Source organism: Ceratotherium simum, chromosome 4 (genome assembly GCF_057802395.1).
Source record: "Ceratotherium simum simum isolate JZ-2026a chromosome 4, ASM5780239v1, whole genome shotgun sequence".
In the NCBI taxonomy this organism is placed as follows: Eukaryota; Metazoa; Chordata; class Mammalia; order Perissodactyla; family Rhinocerotidae; genus Ceratotherium; species Ceratotherium simum.
The window spans coordinates 53,731,023-53,752,607 of record NC_141903.1 but is presented as its reverse complement, the minus strand read 5'-3'; the positions used below and the strand labels follow the sequence as shown (position 1 = coordinate 53,752,607).

The following is a 21,585-nucleotide window of genomic DNA, read 5'->3' as shown; positions in this document are numbered from 1 at the left end:
TAATTGTTTTTTTGTTGTTTCTGTTCTTTATAGACATTCCACTTCTGCCTTCTATTACATCTCTAAGTCTAAGTGAAAATGAAGAGAAGAGTGGACCTTTTGTGGTACACTGGCTAAACAATAAAGAGCTGCATTTTACTTTGTCCATGGAAGTCTTTTTACAGCAACTTAGAAAAAGTTTTGAACAACCATCTTCTGAGGCCAGTGTAGAAGACTCTAATCAGGCAGATGTAAAATCTGATGAAGGTAAAGCTTAAAGAAAGATAAAAAATGTAGTTTTGTTCAAAGTAGCAAAGATTTTTATATTAGAGTAACACTAGCTTTCTGTCAGAAAGAAACTTCAAAATTGCAGTGGCATAAATTTAGACTAGCTCATTTAATAATAATCTAGTGTAGATGTTCCGGTTCCAGGTGGCTTTCTTCCACATGATGATATAGGGACTCAGGATTCTCCAAACTTAGCTTCTGTCAGCCCCTGAGCCCTTGCTACTTAAAAGACTGTCTGTGGACTAGCAGCATTGGCATTACCTGGAAACTTGTTAGAAATGCACAATCTCAGGCTCCTCCCAGAGCTGCTAAACAATCTGCAATTTAATGAAATCCCTGGGTGATTCTTAGGTACATTAAAGTTTGAGAAGCATTGTACTAGGGCCTTAAACTCCACCATTCAGCCTCAGTCAGATGGGGAGAGAGAGAGAGAGAGGGAGAGAGAGAAGGAACAGCTGTTTCTCAACTTCTTTGACTCAGAATTGGCAGATATCGCTTCCACTCTCATATCACTGGCAAGCAGTAGTCACAGGGCCCATGTAGTCCCTGATTGGATAACCATTCTGTACTAAGGACTGGGAAGCATGAATTTTTGGTGGGCAGCTAGCCATCTCTGCTACAGTTTGTGGTTCATAAATGTTTCTTTTTTAAAAAGTTTTGTTTTAATTAAAAGATCGTACATGCTCATTAGGAAAAAAAAAATCAAACCAGTACAGACAGGTATGAAGTTTCCATCTTGTTAAGTTTGATGAGTATCCTTCCAGATGTAGTCTTTTCTGTGCTTATACAAACATGTATACAGGTAGATTTTTTAAAAAAGTTCTACTACGGGAGTTCATTTTTAAACAAAAATAGTGTTCTACAGCTTGCTTTTTAAATTCTGTAATGGGCACTTTTCATCTCATTATTTTTAACAGCTCCTGTGTATTCCATGTCAAGAGAAAACTTTAGCATTTCCTCTAATGATAGACATTTAAATTGATTTAAATTGTTTTTTACTATACTGATAATGGTACAATGACGCATGTTTTCATCTTTGTGTCGATTTTTCTATAAGGTAGATTCTTGGTTGTAGAATTACCGGAGTGTAAACATTTTAAATTTCAATAGCTTCTGCCAATGTTTTACCTCCAGAAATGTTTTACCAGTTTATACTCCCTCTAAGTATATTCAAATATCCTTTTTTCACATCCTTGCCAACACCAGATCTTTTTGTTATATTACTTTTTTGCCAGTTGATAGGGGGAAAATGGCATCTTGTTTTACTTGGCATTTTCTTGAGGCAAATTGAACAGAATTATTTTAGCCCTTCTGTGGTTTGCCTCTTCATGCCCTTTGCCTAATTTTCTGTTATTTTTCTTTTTCTTAATGATTTGTATGTCTTTACTAATTTTTTAAATCTGGTAAACAGTCTAAAATTTTTTGAGAGTCTGTTTTAAGAAAAGCTCTCTATTCCTAACCAGGAGTAGGGAATGGAATTTTTGAAATAGAGGTCAGAATATACATACTTACCTGTAAGTTTATTTTTAAATACCTATATGTGGAAGGAAGTCTGGAAATTGGGCACTATAAATGTATTCCTTTAGAATGGTTTCTTTAAGATGTATCAGTTGTAAGTGCATGTACGTAGAGGATAGCTAGTGTAGCAGACTCAGATTTTGATAAATCTGATATTATGAGGAAAGTATAAATTAGATTCAAATAATGTATTTTAAAAATTCAGCCCAGAATTTTAGCCTCAATTCCAGCTCTCTCATTTTACCATGAGCAAAACTGAGGTCCAGAGAAGTAGCGTGTCTTACTTCTGAGTAGTTAATTGTGGTACATCTGGGTTTAGAAACCATTTTACCTATTTTACAGTCCAATATTAATCCTTCTACCAATAATCCACTGACTCAGTCCTAAAGACTTTCTGATTACTGAGTTAACTCTAGTGCCCTTATATTCTTGGAGCAAAGTTATTTTTAAAGGGGAGCCCATTTCTTGCTTATATAAATACTATTATGTTTTTCATCATGAATGCATTTATAAAGATAGTTCTTAATTTCTATTAATAGCTTGATTGTATTTACTTGGTTCATGAACACTTTTGCTTATAGAAACGGATGATGGTGTTGATGATCTGAAAATAAATCGTGAAAAGAAGGAATTGGGCAGTGATAAAATGGTACCAAACTCAAGTTTTATACCATTACCGTCAGCTGCCATTGATCATCAGATTGAAGTACTTCTGTCTGAATGGAGTAAGAATGCAGACATGCTATTCAGTATTCATCCCATGGATGGTTCTTTGCTGGTTTGGCATGTGGATTGGCTGGATGAATACCAGCCTGGTATGTTTCGTCAAGTTCAGGTACTATTATTATGATCTCTGGAGAGCTACTTCTTGTTAAATATGAGTACTTTTTGGAATACCTCTTTATATAATTTCATGCATTCTAATGCTCAGTTTCTTAATTCTAGGTGTCCTTTGTTTCCAGAATTCCTGTAGCTTTCCCCACAGGTGATGCAAACTCTCTCTGTAAAAGCATAGTGATGTATGCCTGTACCAAGAATGTTGACTTGGCTATTCAGCAAGGGAAACAAAAACCTTCTAGCCTCACACGTTCCACGTCAATGCTTATCTCTTCTGGTCACAGTAAATCAACTAATAGTTTAAAATTAAGTATTTTTACCCCTAATGTTATGATGATTTCAAAGCACGCTGATGGCTCTCTGAATCAGTGGCTGGTCAGTTTTGCCGAGGAGTCTGCTTTTTCTACAGTTCTCAGTATTTCCCACAAATCCAGATATTGTGGTCATCGCTTTCATCTTAATGATTTAGCTTGCCACTCAGTATTACCATTACTGCTGACAACGTCACACCATAACGCATTAAGGACACCAGATGTTGATAACCAAAAGCAGCCTTGTGATGCTGTAAATATTGAAGAATCTTCTTTGACACAACAGAATAAAAGAACCGTTGATGTGGCATTTCAGGACACCAATGCAGTTTATAGTGAGCTTATTCTTTGGAGAGTCGATCCAGTTGGACCATTATCTTTTTCTGGAGGTGTTTCTGAGCTTGCCCGGATTAATTCTCTTCATGTTTCTGCATTTTCCAATGTGGCATGGTTGCCTACTCTTATACCCAGTTACTGTCTAGGTAAGCATTCTGATTTGTATTTAAAGAATTTAGATTTTTTGACATTATCGCTTAAGGGTTAAATCTTAAATGTTTGTAAATACTTTCTAGGTGCATATTGCAACTCTCCTAGTGCATGCTTTGTAGCAAGTGATGGACAATATCTGAGATTATATGAAGCAGTTATTGATGCCAAGAAACTTCTATATGAGCTTTCTAATCCTGAAATTTCTGTAAGTAAATGGCTTTTAAAACTAAGTATATAATATGATGTTTATAGATACTTAATTTTTACTTCTTGGGCCTGTTCTAGAATTGTGACATATAATTTGTGATAAATATGTGTATATTTTTTACTTATTTTTTTCACATTTGCATTGTACCCTTACAGTGAGTCTAAGCTCCTTTAAAAAGAAACCATTTCTGAGCCAGCTCTGATGGCCTAGTGGTTAAAGTTTGGCGCACACCACTCCGGCAGCCTGGGTTTGCTTCCAAGTTGCAGAACCACACCAACTGTCTGTCAGTTGCCATGCTGTGGCAGTGGCTCAGATAGAAGAACTAGAACGATTTACAACTAGCATATACAACCATGTTCTAGGGCTTTGGGCAGGAAAGAAAAAAGGAGGAAGATTGGCTACAGATGTTATCTCAGGGCGAATCTTTAAAAAAAAAGAAAGAAAGAAACCATTTCCTTCATTCATTCCAAAAGTAGAGTCTAGTGTCCTACAATATGTGTTTTTGTAATAGTTCTTTGCTCAAAGATAAATGGGGACTACTGGGAGTATGATGTAGAAGTTATGTTGGTTCATTTGCACGTTTTTTCTAGGCAAGGGGAGCTGGATTAACAGAAGTGGAATTTTAGTCTTAACCAAGAAAGAAAAAAGCTCTGATTTTGGTTGCAGTACAGGCCGGAGTCCTTTCAACACCGTTGCAAAGCTTTTGTCTTATGACAGGTGGCACTTCTTCCTATGCCCAACTAATAGCATCCCACCATTGTCTGCATTGTCTCAGCACCTCCAGCAAGCCAGTTTTTCCACTTTTGGTGTTTTTAAATATCCCCTGAGGTAACTTTTAGCCATACTGAGCTTCCTGTTTAGGAGATTCAAGCCATCTCCTCAGCTACCAATTAATGTTTTTGTTAATGCTCTGGTTACAAAATTGCATAGGTGTCAGTGGTCTGCTCCAATCCTATTTTTTCCTCCTAAGTTATTTTTAATGTGTGGTTTTGCAGAACACAAGGCTTTTCAAAAACACATATGTGGCGTGTTGGTAGAAATATGTATGTTTATTGAGGGCTTTCTATTTTTTAGCAGTTGTTCTAAGTGCTGGGAATTTAGATGTGAACAAAACAGACAAAAATCTGAGCTTACGTTCTGGTAAAGGGATACATAAAAAAAGGTAAAAATATATTAATAAATACTATGGAGAGAAATAGTATTGCAAAAGTGGTGGAGAGTGCCAAGTAAGGTGCTGATTAGAGAAAGCCTCACAGAAAAGGTACTATTTGATTAAAGAACTGAAGGAGATGAAGGAGCTAGCTATGTGGATATTTAGAGGAAGAGTATTCCAGGAAGAGGAACAGCCAGTGCAAAGGTCCTGAGATCAGAGCATGTTTGGTATTTAAAGGAACAGCAAGGAGGCCATGTGGCTGGAGCAGAGTAAGTGAGATGGAGAGTAGTCAGGGATGAAGTCAGAAAGTTAGCCTGGCCAGATCAGGTAAGGCCTCATAGGGCGTTGTGGTAACTTTGGCTTTTACTTGGAATAACATACAAACCATTGAAGAGAATGAAAGAGTGATATGATCTGATTTAGGTTTTAAAAGGATCACTCTGGTTGCTATATAGATTAGACATGGGAAGCAGAAGTAGAATTGGAGAAACCAGTTTAGGAAGCTATTGCAGTAGTCCAGGAGAGAGTCAAAGGGGCTTAGGATGGTAGTAGTAAGCGTTAGTGATAAAGATGATAAGCATTGGTCAAATCTAGGTATGTTTTGAACATTGAATAATCAGGATTGGACTGGATATGGAGTTTGTGTGAAAAGAAGATAACTCCCAAGGTTTGTGGCTGAGCACTAGGAAGAATAGAATTGCCTTGAGTTAAAATGAAAAGAATGTATAAGTAGCAGATTTTGAGGAGCAGGGGGATTCAAGAGCCTGGCTTTGGACATGTTAATTTTGAGATTCCTGTTTGGCATCCAAGAGACCCAGTAGGCTAATTTCTGGAGTTTAGAGGGATGCCCAGTCTGAAGATATAAAATAAGTAGTTGTCAGAATATAAATTTGTGGAGCCGGATGAAATGACTAAAGGAGAGAATATATTTTGAAAGTAGAAGTGATAGAAGGATTGAACCCTAGGGCATTCCATTGTTAAAAGTGGGGTAAGTGTGGTGTATAATAGAAGTCAAGTGAAGAAAAATATTTCCAGGACAGAGTGATCATCAGGTTCAAATGCTGCTGATAGATCAAGTATGAGGAAGATTGAATTTAACAATGAGACCTTCACTAGAGCAGTCAGGACGTAAGTGGCTTAAGAAATCAGCATATATAAACAGTATGTCAGCTTGTTTCTTTAGCTCCATCCTCTCACCTCAAAATTAATGCTTAAAAAGCATTGATTCTTAGAACATTTCCATGAGATTGAAGTCAGTCTTTCACATTTATGGGTGTAAAATACTTTTTCTCCCCTAACAGTTACCAAACATTGCTTTTGTTTTTTTCTGCAGCGAGCTGTAACTCTTATTCATTCCTATGTAATTCCCTACTAAGGTGTAAAGTCTTGGAATGTTTATAACGAAGGGAACTTGTGAACTAATTTAGCCCTACTTGAACTTATTATTTATCTATTATGTCTGAAATTTCACATTATTTGTTATTAATTATTTTTAATTTAATTGTTTAATAAAGGAGATATCCATTTTTTTGAACACAGAAATATGTTGGTGAAGTGTTTAACATCGTAAGTCAACAGTCAACAGCCAGGCCAGGATGCATTATTGCATTAGATCCCATTACCAAACTTGTAAGTATTATTTTTTTTGGCCACTTAGCATTAGGTAAATAGCATATATGTCAACTTATGTTGGTATTTATTTACATTCAGCAAGGCAGAAAAACCCAGCTGCTTCATGTTTTTCAAGAAGACTTCATTTTGAGTAACACTGAGAAGAAAAATCTGGGAAAAGACAGAGTATTATTTGATGCAGGTAAAGAAGAATTTTTTTGTAATGAGAAATATTATGTAGAGTATGTGAGGCAGTTAATAAAGATAAATTGATATAAAGTTTTATGTCATCTTTTGAAGTTAACACTTTTATATGTAGATTTGTGATATTTATCAAACATATCGGTATCTTTTTATTCTTAACTAGGAAATAAACATGAAAAAATTAAAGGGGTTTGTCAATTATGTTTTTTAAAAAGTATAATAGAAATGTTTTTTTATCATTAATGTGTGAGTGCTCTTTGCATAGATGGGGTCCTGCCCTAATAATTTGGATAATATGAACACCTGACCTTTTAGAAACCTACAATTTGAAGCAGTAGCTTAGAACTTCAAGTTATAATTTAAAGAGTTAATTGTCTTAATTAATACTTTTATAATTAAACAGTTTTAAAAATTATATTAAACTCCTCCACCTGATGTTAACTGTTATTTTGCCTAAAGGAAAACAGAGCAAAGTAAAGCTAAAATCGCTTGGTCATCAGTTTCGGTGACAAAGCCAAACCCAACTCAAAAGTGACTTTCCTTATAAAGCAACCTTACAGTGTGTGCCTGTTGCTTTAAAAGTCAGTTATCAAGCCTCAAGTAATAGTAATAACTACATTCTGTATTTGTTGCAGATTATTTTTCTTACTCTTCTTGTACGTTCTTTTCTCCATCTTTTTTCTATTTTTATCTCCTTTGATAAGTATTCTTTCTAGTTCTGCACTTTTATGTTGAATGTCTTAATTTCTTACCACTGCTTTCACTTAATGTCATTTTCCCTGAGAATTCATGAACTGTGCAAAAACACTTACAGTGTTTTGTAACCTCTGAATATAATATTGGAAAGGTGCTAAAAATGGGAAATAAAGATGTCAGGTACAGAATAAAGGGTTATTTATATCATCAGAAATGTTCTTTTTTCCATTTTTATATTAAAATAAGAATGTTAATATTGTTAATCCACATCTCTTTAAAACTTTTAATAGAAATTACTCTCCTGTGCTTAAGGTTGAGTTTTGCTGTGATCTTCACTTATTGTAGCGTTTTCTTTTCTATGATTCTTCAATTTTTAACTTATTTTTTTCTCTTTAAGACTAAGCATTTTTTTGTGTTTTTCTTAAAATATTCATGGAATTCTTATATTCAAAAACTATTGTCTTCGTTATCAGAGTTTCCCAGAAAATACCCAAGGAGTTATGTTTTTATCTTACTTTGCGCTAATCTCAAGAAGAGAAGAAATGTTTTAAAGATATTTTCATTGTTGGACTTTCTTTCTTGTTAGTAAAATTATCAGAAATAGATTGATTTCTCTTTTTTTTGTCTTTTGTTATTATCTCTTATTCTTTCCTTCCTCTTAATTCTTGTCATTTAAATGCCTAACACCCAGAACACATTACCAAAGTTATCTTTTCGTTTAGTCTCTGAACACAATATGATTTAAGATGTTTTTGGTTATCTTTCTTTCCTAGAGTGTTCCTTTGAAAACTTTTTTCTGATGCAAATTTAAAAGGACAAAATCATTGCACTCTAGTAACAGTTGCTCTCTGATTTTTTTGTATGTTGTATGATTTATATAGTTTTTAAAATGCAATTTTTATTTATGTAATTAAGACTAGCTTATAATTAAGAAAACTTGGATTAAAGTCTGTCATTAAAAAGAAGTTCAGGGGCTGGCCCAGTAGTGTAGTGTTTAAGTTTGGACGCTCTGCTTTGGCGGCCCAGGCAGTGTTCACATATTCGAATCCCAAGCGTGGACTGACGTACTGCTCATCATGCCACACCATGGTGGTGTCCCACATACAAAAAAAAAAATAGAAGAAGATGGGCGCAGATGTTAGCTCAGGGCCAGTCTTCCTCAGCAGAAAAAGAGGAAGATTGGCAACAGATGTTAGCTCAGGGCCAAGCTTCCTCACACAAAAAAATAAATAAATAAAAAGAAGTTCATTTTTTTCAGGTAATAATGAACCACTGATTTTGATATACTTTAGGTAGATGCATTTTTTTAGTTTATTTTGAACAACTTGTGTGCTGCTTAAATTATGCAGTTTTGACTAAGAAAAATTTTCTTGAGTAATACACTGCGTAACAAATACTCGGGCCGGCCCCCTGGCTTAGGGGTTAAGTGCGCATGCTCCGCTGCTAGCGGCCTGGGTTCGGATCCCGGGTGCGCACTGATACACCGCTTCTCTGGCCATGCTGAGGCTGCGTCCCACATACAGCAACTAGAAGGATGTCCAGCTATGACCTACAACTATCTATTGGGGCTTTGGGGGAAAAAATAAAATTATAAAAAAAAAAAAAATACTTATATTTTGGTCCTTAGATAAACATCAGTAATAGGTCATTCCATTAATGGAAGTTTACTTCAAAATATGTTTGGCAACACAATTTTCATCATGATATGTTGACATAAAGTATCTATCCCATAGTTCCTATCTGTTCAGATATTTCCTACTTAATATAGTCTAATCTATGTGAGCAATGTGATAGTGATGACTTTAATATGTGATTTTTTTAAGTCTATCAATTCAAAAATGAAATTTAAGCATAGCCTACGTATAATTGTTAAAATTTTAAGTTACTACAAATTCAAGTGGTAAAGAAGTTGATTACATTCTGTAATGTCACTTTGTATTTGGAACTTTAGGTAAGAGTTTTGAAAGTTTTTTTAAATTCAGTTATTTTAACTTGGTATATTTAATAAATTTTTTCATTTATCCATGTTAATAGTGAAAAATATCATTAATACCAACAGGCAGCTCACCTAATGGATTTTCTGAAAAGTTCTACCTAATTGTAATAGAGTGTACTCAAGACAACCGTTCATTGTTACAGATGTGGAATTTACATTTAAAGTCCATTCCTGTCTCGCTGGGTGAGTCTTTTTTTTTTTTAACTTTAGGCTTAAATTAACAAATTATATGTAATTAGACAGTTCAGTACATATTTTTAAAGCTATTCTTATTGAGTGATAATTATAATTTATTCATTTAATTAAAAAGGCAAAATGATTCTCTGATTTTCTTGCTATAAAGAATCATACTGAGGGCCAGCCCTGGTGGCCTAGTGGTTAAGTTCAGCACACTCCACTTTGGCAGACTGGGTTCAGTTCCCAGGTGCCAACCTACACCACTCGTCTGTCAGTGGCCATACTGTGGTGGCGGCTCACATACAAAAAAAAAGAGGAAGATTGGCAGTGGATGTTAGCTCGGGCAAATCTTAAAAGAATCATGTTGATATTTGCTTTTTTATCTTTTATAAGGCAATTTTGGATTGTAAAATGTAGCAATTGTAATGTTTATAGGGTTCCCCCCGTGGTTTTGGGGTTTTTTTTTTATGTTTCATAGATGAAAAAGTAAATACGAAAATATCTGAAGCAGTTTGGCAGCCAGAAGAACATTATTCTTCTTCTCCAGAGAAGATCCTATCTCCTTTTTCACAGAAGTATCAGGCTTGCAGAGCAAATCTCCAGAGTACCAGCAAGTTGACTCTGTCTTCAGAAATGGTTTATAGCCAAGAGTTGCATTTGCCAGAAGGAGTTGAGATAATAAGTGTTAAACCATCAGCAGGTTTGTAAGTTTTGTGACAAGAGACAAATCAAACTTTGTAATCCGTGAGTGTTTACTAGGTATTTAAAAATAGGTGCAGCTATCTCTTATTAAATCCACACAGAAGCAAAAATGGAAAGAATATCTTTAAGTACCCTAAATTGAAAAGTTAAATTTCTCATCATGTTTTCAGATTACTGTGGCATTTGTCAGCCAGTTGTAGTCTTAAAAAACAAATTTTCGTTTTCCTTTTGTGAAGACAAAGGGAAAGTTTCTAGGGCAGCGATAGTAACGAGGGTGCAGCTCATTTGCCAGTTTTGATAATACTGGTAGTGGCTGCCTGGAGCCGTGTGCTATGAAGGATTCTGAGTGTGTGGTTCCTGATATATATTTATCATTCTTATCGTAGGGCATTGGTTCTCAAAATGCTGATTTTGGGACCAGCAGCATCAGCATTATCTGGGAGCTTGTTAGAAATAAAAATTCTTGGGCTACACCCTGGATATACTGAATTACAAACCCTGGGGTGGGACCCAGCAGTCTGTTTTAACAAGCCTTTCTGGTGATTCTAATGCCCACAAAAGATCAAGAACCGCTGTTCTAGGGTATTAAGAAAAGCAAGACGAAATCCCTCTCTTTGTCACCCAGTTCTTTCATTTTCATAGACAAAGTATGAGTTTTTGGTCTTTTCTACTTCTCTGTCATTTTTTTGACTGATACTTTGAATGCTTTTCAGTTTGCCATGTTATAAGTACTTAATCTTTTCTAATTGATGAAATTAGTGGGAGTGGGGATATTAACAGTGTTCTGATAACTTAGTTATATTCTGTTTCTTTGTATATTTTAATAAAAGAGGCATCAATGCAAGGAAGGTTAAAGTTGGGAAAAGAATGACTTGCATTGACACAATTTTGATAGCTGTTATCCTTAGCCAGAACAGTATGATCTTCACTACTGAATTCCAGTTAAAATAATATGACAAATAGGAAAGAAACTGAAGATATTTTGTAAAAACAATCCTCTTATTTAACTTTGGCCCAAGTTGAGTCTGGAAGAAGAAAAGAAGTTCCAAGGAAAAAGGAAAAATTTGTTTTGTTTGACAAAAATAGTAGTATAGGGTAAAAACTTTTTTTCCTAGTCTTAGAATTTTTTTTTGTGTGTGAAGACTATTGGGAAGGATAAGCTCTTTCTTCTCTGTTCTGCTCAGTGAAGCCAGTAGACAATGCTAATTGTGTCCTTTTGCAATATTGCTATATTCTTTGAGGACCTTTTTTTAAAAAACATTATTGCAGTTATGTTGAAATGTGCTTTTAAAATAGGATAATTAGGGGCCGGCCCGGTGGCGCAAGCGGTTGGGTGCGCGCGCTCCGCTGTGGCAGCCCGGGGTTCGCTGGTTCGGATCCCGGGCGCGCACCGACGCACTGCTTTGGCAAGCCATGCTGTGGCGGCGTCCCATATAAAGTGGAGGAGGATGGGCACGGATGTTAGCCCAGGGCCGTCTTCCTCAGCAAAAAAAGAGGAGGATTGGCGGATGTTAGCACAGGGCTGATCTCTTCACAAAAAAATAAATAAATAAATAAATAAAATAGGATAAATATTCTATATAACATTTCTGTGTTATAATTAGTAGTTTATGTTTAATCGTTTAGGACAGGGGTTGGCAAACTATGGTCCATCTACCTGTTTTGTCTATAGTTATCACTATATGGCCCTTGAAGAAAAAGTTTTCTCACCCCTGGTTTAGGAAGTTAGGAGTATATAATTACCTTAAGCCCAAGCAAATGTTATGTCCCACTTAGGAATCTTCTCAGCATCAGTTATATCAAACACACCTCAATCATGGAGGGCCCATTTAGTACTTAGGTAAGCATGGGCCATTCACAAAATTGTGTTGAAAAATATTAAAGAGAAGGAGCCAATGAATATTGACAAATTTTTTTGAATGTATTGATCTCTTTAAAATGAGATTTAGAATAGTATATAAAACTAGCAAAGAGTTGTGAAAAGAATGCTGGGTTGAGAACCGGGACTGGAATTCAGGTTTTGTAATTCTGCCTTTTTCTAGCTATTTCATTTAGGCATAAGATACTTAACACATTTGGCCAACAGTCCTTACCTATAAAATGCAGGAATTGAAGTAAATTATCTCAGAGTTCTCTTTCAGCTCTAGGTTTTGGTAATATTGTCCTTTTTATATACTGTTTTGATGTCATTAGAAGCTTCTTACTGATCTTGTTGAACCTTAAACTAAATATAGACTGTCATGTTGTTAACAGTAGTTCATACAAAAGAATAAAACCATTAGTACATGAAAACAGAAACATTTAACCAAATTTGACCTCTTGTTAATGGATTATTTTTATTTTAGGACATCTGAGTTCTTCTTCCATATATCCCATATGCAGTGCTCCTTATTTATTGGCAACTTCATGCTCAGATGAGAAAGTAAGATTCTGGAGATGCAGAGTAACAGATAGAGAATCTGCCACATCAGAGAATGGAAAAATGGATCTTGTATATATTTGGGAAGAATGGCCGTTACTTATTGAAGATGGACTTCAGAGCAATAGTAGTATAACTGTACCTGGTAGGCCTATAGAAGTTAGCTGTGCACACACAAATCGTTTAGCAGTAGCGTATAAGCAGCCTGCACCTAATAGTAGGTCTTCTCAGGACTTTGTGATGCATGTAAGTATTTTTGAATGTGAGTCTACAGGAGGTTCATGTTGGGTTCTTGAACAGACAATTCATTTGGATGAATTAAATACAGTGTTGGATTCTGGCATTAGTATTGATAGCAATTTAGTGGCGTATAATAAACAAGAGGTATATTTATCCAGTAAAGAGAGTATCACATCAAACACAAAACATTTAGTTCACTTGGATTGGATGTCTAGAGAAGATGGTTCTCATATTCTGACTGTAGGAATTGGATCAAAACTTTTTATGTATGGACCCCTGGCTGGCAAGGTACAAGAACAGGCTGGTAAGGAAAGCCTGGCATTTCCTCTCTGGGAGAGTACTAAAGTTGTGCCTGTGTCTAAATTTGTACTCTTACGAAGTGTGGACTTGGTTTCTTCTGTAGAAGGCTCTCCACCTTTTCCTGTTTCTTTATCATGGGTCCGAGATGGCATCTTGGTGGTAGGAATGGATTGTGAAATGCATGTATATTCCCAGTGGCAGCCATCTTCTAAACAAGAAGCTGTTATAGCAGATTCATACAGTGGGAGCACTCCATCTATAACAAGTTTGATAAAACAGAGTACCTCATCAAGTTCTGGATTACATCCTCCAAAGAAAACTCTGACTCGATCCATGACCAGTCTTGCACAGAAAATCTGTGGAAAGAAAACTGCATTTGATTCTTCTGTGGATATGGAAGATTCAGGTCTTTTTGAAGCAGCTCATGTTCTTTCACCAACTTTACCTCAGTACCATCCCTTGCAGCTTTTGGAACTCATGGATCTTGGCAAAGTTCGGCGAGCAAAGGCCATCTTGTCACATCTTGTCAAGTGCATTGCTGGGGAAGTTGTGGCTCTTAATGAAGCTGAATCCAATCACGAGCGCCGCCTTAGGTCTCTCACCATCAGTGCTAGTGGAAGCACTACCAGAGACCCCCAGGCATTCAACAAGAGTGAAAATACAGATTACACAGAGATAGATTCTGTCCCTCCACTTCCTTTATATGCCTTACTTGCAGCAGATGATGATAGCTGTTACTCATCTTTGGAGAAATCTAGTAATCAGAGTACCTTAAATAACTCAAAAGAAAGTTATGATGAACTTTTTCAGATCTCAGCTTTAATGACTGATAATCATGTGTTAGAGGCAGATGAAGAAACTACAAAGCCCAGGGTTATTGACCTTTCACAGTACAGTCCAACTTACTTTGGTCCTGAGCATGCTCAGGTTCTTTCTGGCCACTTACTTCATTCTAGTTTACCAGGACTCAGCCGGATGGAGCAGATGTCTTTGATGGCCTTAGCAGATACAATTGCAACTACCAGCACCGATATTGGAGAAAGCAGAGACAGAAGCCAAGGTAAAACTAAATTGGGTACGGGATTGGAGGAAGACTGATGATAATATTTTTACTTATTTTCACAGAAAATAATCTTAAATAATTTTTATAGAAATGATGCCCCATTAAGGCTTTTTAAATCATCATTGCTCACAGTAGTTTTAACTTGAATATATACTATTTATCCCATAAATCATAGTACTCTGAGAAGGTGCACACAGATTCATTATGGCCTGTCATTTTTACCTAATTGTTTAATAATGTTAAATATCCAACTGAATCCTTTTGAGTTTAACAAGTTAACATTCTTATTAAATAATTGCTTTAGATAACCTGAAAATAAAAGGTACTTTCTGCTTTATTTTTTCTCATGTTGTAATGATCCACTATCAGTTTGGTTTTTAAAATATTGAGGTTTTTTAAAAATTAGCATTAATGTATACTCCTACCTAGAAAACAAGAGTAAGCATAATAGAGTTAGGTCTTTTCCTCACCCAGAGAGGATTTTTTTCTTCTTAATCTCCTGAGTTATCAACAAATTTGAATGTAAAATTCCTATCAAATCTCAAATAAGATCTGAAATTAACAAGTCCAGCCTTGTGTACCATAGACAGGTCAGCAGGATGCATCCCAGGAAGTATGCTTGAAAGGAAAATATGGGGTAAATTTAACAAAAAAAATAATAAAAATTAAAAATTTAAGAGAAATAAGTTGGTCATGAATTGTGACACTTTTACTTTAAGAAGTATTACTAATAGGTATCATTTTTTGGTGTGAATATATGTGTTTTATGTTTTAATCGTTTAAAGTAAAAATCATGCCCTCCCACCGTATAACTGTTTCTTCCAGTATTAGCGGCAGATTATTGGGATGGGATGTATGACTTGAATCAGTGTGGAAAATATTGTAACATACACCACGGAGAAGGTTAAACTATTATAAAATTGGATCACATTTTAATTTAAATAAAATTCAGATCAGAGAAGGTCAGATTACAAAAAATGTCATAGACCCTGAGTCAGTTCATTCTCTTTTTTATTATTTTTCAAATTGCTTAACTATACTACTGCTTTTTTCTATAATATGTAATTGTGTAGAAAAATATTAGGTAATATTTAGATGGATAACTTTTGTCAGTTTCAGAATATTTTGTCTCTGTATTTGGTGCTGTGACATATGCTGCTTGTCAGAGTTATTAGCATTTACTTATGTATTGCTAATAAAATGATTTTTTATAAATAAAAATAAGTAAGTACTTTTTTTTTTTTTAACAGGTGGAGAAACTCTTGATGAATGTGGGTTAAAATTTCTTTTGGCTGTTCGACTTCATACTTTTCTTACAACTTCCCTTCCAGCTTATCGAGCTCAACTTCTTCACCAAGGTGATTTTGGTAGTAATCTATTAAAAGGAAGTAAGGCGAGTAGAAGAGAGGCTTGAGAACTTTTAAGTTTGTTTTTACCCAGATAGGATAATAATGAGAAATTTGACACATTCTAAGTTTCCTTCATGTATTTTTAAAAATGTTTATTTCCTCTTAATATTGCTTAAAATATTGGAATTTTTTTGGTAGGTGAAAAAAGTTAATGAAGAAATGGATATTGGGCAGTTGGATATTCTGTGTTACATTTTTAAATGCATCATACATTAAAGGCCAATTAGTATCATTTCATTCTGTTTAATTTCTTCTTTAGATTTTCTTTTTTATCCTTTTTGACATTTATCTAAATTCAGTTTTTTCCTCCAAATTTGAGTAACATTTTTGTTAGAAATAATACATATTCAATTTTTAATTATTTTACAAAAAAAGAGTACAGAACATAGAAAATAAAAATTCATCAACCCCCAGAACTACTGTTAACATTAATGTGTGTTTCAGATCTTAGTTTAATAACATTTCAGATACTCTTATATCCTGTTAGTCAGGACTCACAAAGTAATGGAAATACTTGACTTAGGTTTAAGGTATCTTAAACAAAACAGGATATTTATTGGCTCAATGCCCAGGAAGTTCAAGAGATAGAGCTGGCTTCCAACATTATTGGATCTTCAGGTTTAAACAGTGTTGTTGGGACTTTACAGGTTAGTTTCTGCTCATTGATCTCTGTCTCTTATTCTCTCTTCCTTTCTGGCTCTTTCTCTTTCTGCTTCCTCCTTCCCCTCGTTTTGCATTTAGCTTTGGAAAGTAAAGCTTAAAATTCCAAGTCAAATTCTTTAATTATTTATGAAAAATTATTGAACTTGGTTGAGAGATAATAGGAATCTAAAAATAATTTAGAATAACAATCCATTCACAGCATAGATTTTTTTTTTTCTGAATTTTTATTTATTTCCAAAGATTTGAGTATAGTGGGTATTTTGGATTCCTTGGCACTGGATATTAGGTTCAAAATTTGAGTCCATATGTGTCAAAGCCACATCTTATAATTAATCATTTACTTCATTAAATAATACTAAACAAAATGTACTGTGAAGAGACAAAATAGAAGGTGAACAGTAACATGGTTGGGCCAGTAGGTTGAGAGAATTGCTAATGTAAATGATGCTGGCTAAATAGAAAAGGATCTTACTAATGTGGTGATATGAGGTAATAATAGTAATTATGTGCCAGGTACTATTCTAAATGCTTTAACTATATTATTTCTTTTAATCCTCACAACAATGTAATAAGGTAGGTGCTGTGATTATTCACATTTTGTAAATGAGAAAATTGAGGAATCAAGAGAGAACCGGCCCAAAGTTGTATAGTTAGTTAGGGATGGAGCTGGAATTTAAAGTATGCATTCTGATTCTAGAGTCTTTGCAGTTTTAAGTTCTGTTCCCCAAGCTATACTGTCTGCTTGATGCTTTTTTCTTTTTTTTTTTTTTTTTTGGTGAGGAAGATCAGCCCTGAGCTAACATCTGCCAATCCTCCTCTTTTTGCTGAGGAAGACTGGCCCTGGGCTAACATCCATGCCCATCTTCCTCCCCTTTATATGGGACGCCGCCACAGCATGGCTTGACAAGCAGTGCGTCGGTGCGCGCCCAGGATCCGAACCAGCGAACCCCGGACCGCCGCAGCGGAGCGCACGCACTTAACCGCTTGCGCCACCGGGCCGACCCCTGCTTGATGCTTTTTTAATTCTATGGAGTTAAATCTACAAAACAAATGTTGGCCAAAGGAAGGTGGGAATCAGCTTTGAGGAAGAATCATACCAGTGTAGAATCATCTTTGAGGAAGAATCATACCAGTGTAGAATAATGCTTTAACTGTTTCTCATTTTCCAACAAAAGATCTTGGATAATACCTAGAGAACAGAAATACTCAGCACAGTGGTATTTGCCATGAATGTTTTTTCTTATATTTAAGTATATATATTTTAATTAGAAAATATATGCTCTTTGTGGAAAATATCGAAATGATAGAGTTGTTTGGAGAAGCAAGAAAAAAAATAACCCATATTCCCTCCAACCCTAAACACTTAATTGTAACCCTTTGAGTCTCATATAAAGTTTAGACATTTTTATGGCAAATATGGAACACACATTTCTGGTAATCATTATATAATCATGTTTATATTTCTTACACACATTATTTTTCACATTTCTTCAGGCCTGTCTACTAGTCATTTTGCCTGGGCATTTCACTCAGTAGCAGAAGAAGAACTGCTGAACATGTTACCAGCAATGCAGAAAGACGATCCCACTTGGTCTGAACTAAGAGCTATGGGTATAGGGTGGTGGGTCCGAAATACTCGTATCTTACGCAAATGCATAGAAAAGGTAAGTGTTTTATTTTGGTACAAAAATAAATTAATATATTTTATATGTGTCTTTAAATGACATTCTATATTTTCTCCCGTTACTCTTTCTTTGTTTTGAAGTAAAAAATGCTTTTAAATATTTATATTTCAAAATATCATGTTAATAAAATTTTTTAAAATTTATATTTTAATTCTTAAATTGCTGGTGGACACATTTGTTTAGTAGTATATGTCTGATGTTTACAAAATAATATATATATACACATTTAGAAAAATAGAAATAGTACAGAAGAGCTTATAATGAAAAGCATAGTGTTGTTCCTACCTCTCTGTGTCCTTGGAGGCCACCACCGTAAATTACTTTTGTAATTATAAAATAAATAAATATGTATATGTATATACATATATGCATGCATTCATATACATATTTTTTTAATTTATTGAACATTTAAATAGATAATGTGTGCTAGTCTTGTATATATGGGAAATTATTTGTTCACTTAAAAATTGTTTCTGTGAAATTTTGTCCAATATTTTCTAATTATAGGTAGCCAAAGCAGCCTTTTATAGAAAGAATGATCCTTTAGATGCTGCCATTTTTTACCTTGCAATGAAAAAGAAAGCTGTGATTTGGGGATTATATAGGTAGGTGAGAAAACTGTGCTTCAAAATGAAAAATTTTTCATAAAGAGTCAATGTATGAAGTAAAGATTTGTTGTGCTTGTTAGTGTGATTCATGTAGATTCTTAGTTATTTTTGTATTTAAGAAGAGATTTCATAGGGAAAAAGTCTAGGTGTTTTCTAGAACAGAAGAATGTTGACGAGGTCACTTCAGTTTGTTTTCAGATTTATCAGTCCATCAAAACATTTTCTTGCTTATTTTAAGAACTCTTGATGCTCCTGTAGAAAAAGGAACTAGACGAGAAACTTCCATCTGGAGTGGGGAAGAATATGAATTGGTGGAATCTGGAACAGACATCTACCCTCTGCTTTATTAAGAGCTCATGGACCAGCTATTTCTCCAAAATGCCCTCCTCCTGTGGGCCCTGACCTCATTCTTGAGCTAGGGTCACTTAGAATTTTTCTCTTTCACTTGTCCTCAGTAAGACTTGGTGAATGTTATTACTATATACTATATATACTATATACACACATATATATATATACACACACGCACTATATACTATATACATATATACATATATATACACACTATTACAAGTCACTGTTTGTTTTGGCTTCAGTTCCAAGTGAATCCATATGAACAGCAGCCTTTGGGGGAAAATCATTGCACCAATCAGTTTTCTAAGAGACTAGATCTTTTAGGATTGTTTTGAGTCAGAACAGATGCCTTAGATTTTGATCACCAGAGTTATCCTCAGGTGGGCAGTGGGGGTAAAGGTGATTGATGAGGTTTAAATGGTGAAGCAGCACAGAAGTTAATATAAATTATATTTTGCATGGATTTAAAAATAATTTCTCACAGTGCTGCTCATGCACTTCTCTTTGTAGTTTGAAAGAAATTTTTTCAATAATCTGTGAGATTTATATGAAAAAGTAAATGTTTTACCATAAACATTTTTGGTCAGAAAAGAAATAGGTGTATAGTAATTTACAAACTGGCAATTTTCTTTTGAGTCTTAACTTTTTAAGTTGCTGTCTTATAAAATTGGTTCTGATGTAGAAACACTGTGTTTCAAAATTTTCATACTTTTTTTTTCTTTATAGATCCCAAAAAGACACCAAGATGACACAGTTTTTTGGACACAATTTTGAGGATGAGAGATGGCGTAAAGCAGCTTTAAAGAATGCTTTTTCTTTGTTAGGCAAACAAAGATTTGAACATTCTGCAGCATTTTTTCTTTTATCTGGTTGTCTCAGAGATGCAATTGAGGTAATGAATGAAACTTTTTTAAAAAGAGCATTGTCATCCTTTTAAGCTCTTTATCTAGGGCTTAAATTTTTTTTTTTTAATTTCAACTGAAGTGTAGTGGAAATAACACAAGGCTAAACTAGTAATATTTAATAGTGACTTTTAAAATTTCGTCATTTAACTTGAATGATGTTTATACAGAATTAAGATTAACCCTGTTGTGTGTTGGTTAGTAGAGATAACTAACTGACTCTTAAGAATATTCATGAACAGATTAAAAAAAAAGTTTATCCTATCAGTTGAAACATATTTGAACCTGTATTTGCCTCTGTCTTAGTTGATGAAGCTTAGCAAATTTTAACTGATTATTTCTCAGTAAAGATTAAAAATTATAAACATTTAAAATATCATAACACTTCTATCTCAGATTGCCCTTTTGCTCAGAGTTTCATTCAAGTGATTCAAAACAACTTTTTAATTTGGAAACACTATAGTCTAAGATGGAGAAAAGTATAAAAGTTCAAGAATAAAACAATATATGTCATTTGAATTGATGCTATTGAGAATTATTCATTATTTCCTCATTGGGCTGCTTCTTTTTGAAAATATATATTCAATACTAGCAGGTAGATTTGCAAGTTTTAGCATAAATGTTGTCAAGTGGATTTGCTAAAGCAAGCAGTATATATGTTTTGTTTGTTATTATCTTTGTTGGCTAATTTCAGATATTAGTAAAGCCTTGTGTTCGTCTCATTATTGGTGAGTCAATTGAGTTTATCTTAAGACGAAAAGATGCCCCTGCTTATTTATAAACAATATTTCTTTTTTTTTGAAGGTATGTCTTGAGAAACTGAATGACATTCAGTTGGCTCTTGTAATAGCAAGACTCTATGAGTCTGAATTTGATACATCTGCAACATATAAATCTATTTTACGTAAAAAAGTTTTGGGAATTGATTCTCCTGTCAGTGAACTCAATTCATTGAATATAAGTATGCATTTTGATCCTTTTCTTCGGAGTATGGCATATTGGATTTTGGAAGATTATGGTAGTGCTCTGGAAACATTAATAAAGCAACCTATCAGAGAGGATGATGGTAAGCTTTACTCCTAAGATATTAATGATTAAGAGTTTTATTAGTATTTGTTAGGTGCAGAACACACTGTTGGATGCTAAGGGTAATACAAAGCACGTTGAAGACATGGTCTAAGACATTATGGTTTAGTTGGGGACATAGAGTTATATATACAGTTTTTTGGGGTTTTTTTCCCTAGAAAAATAAATCAGAAAACTGAGGACTTTGAATGTTCTGTATTTATGAAACCAATGTATTGAACCTAAATATTATCAACATTTGAATATAAATGTTTTGAAGAAGATACTGATATAACGTCAATTTATCATAGGTGGAACTTAGTGTATTTGTTAATAAGTTTTATCATTTTTATAGTAAAAATGTACTTAGTGTAAAGAAAGTTGACTTAAGTAATGTGATTAAGAATCTTAAGCTAAATAAATTGTTGACTGTCTTGTTCGTGAGATGAGTGAGGTAGAGAATTTATTGTAATATACCCTTTTGAGCTCTACTTCTGCCTTTTGTTTTAGAATCCTCTCTGCTTAAGCTTTTCTAGAGGTTAGTATAAAAGGATTCTTTATATAAATTCATGTAAAAATGATGGGATATGCTTTTCAAATATTTTTCCATAGGTAGAATTGAATTGTGTCTGGTAGCTGGTATAGTAGATGTCTTATCATTTGGAGTACTAATTAGAAAAGGTTTTAGTTCATAGCTTTTGACATAGC

The 21,585-nt window shown here is 34.4% G+C and overlaps 1 protein-coding gene across 7 annotated transcripts in view; it reads left to right on the top strand.

The window, feature by feature from the left end:
- DMXL1 (Dmx like 1) overlaps positions 1-21,585 on the top strand; it is a 131,823-nt gene that overhangs the window by 43,060 nt on the left and 67,178 nt on the right. For all 7 annotated transcript variants that reach the window (XM_014796571.2, XM_087429905.1, XM_004420282.3 and 4 more), the window contains exons 10-23: positions 34-246; positions 2,367-2,620; positions 2,731-3,415; positions 3,506-3,627; positions 6,323-6,412; positions 6,494-6,596; positions 9,354-9,473; positions 9,946-10,167; positions 12,515-14,188; positions 15,442-15,549; positions 17,758-17,927; positions 18,456-18,553; positions 19,637-19,802; positions 20,617-20,878. In XM_014796571.2, the coding sequence (XP_014652057.2) occupies positions 34-246; positions 2,367-2,620; positions 2,731-3,415; positions 3,506-3,627; positions 6,323-6,412; positions 6,494-6,596; positions 9,354-9,473; positions 9,946-10,167; positions 12,515-14,188; positions 15,442-15,549; positions 17,758-17,927; positions 18,456-18,553; positions 19,637-19,802; positions 20,617-20,878 (4,287 nt within the window). The remainder of the gene's footprint in view (positions 1-33; positions 247-2,366; positions 2,621-2,730; positions 3,416-3,505; positions 3,628-6,322; positions 6,413-6,493; positions 6,597-9,353; positions 9,474-9,945; positions 10,168-12,514; positions 14,189-15,441; positions 15,550-17,757; positions 17,928-18,455; positions 18,554-19,636; positions 19,803-20,616; positions 20,879-21,585) is intronic.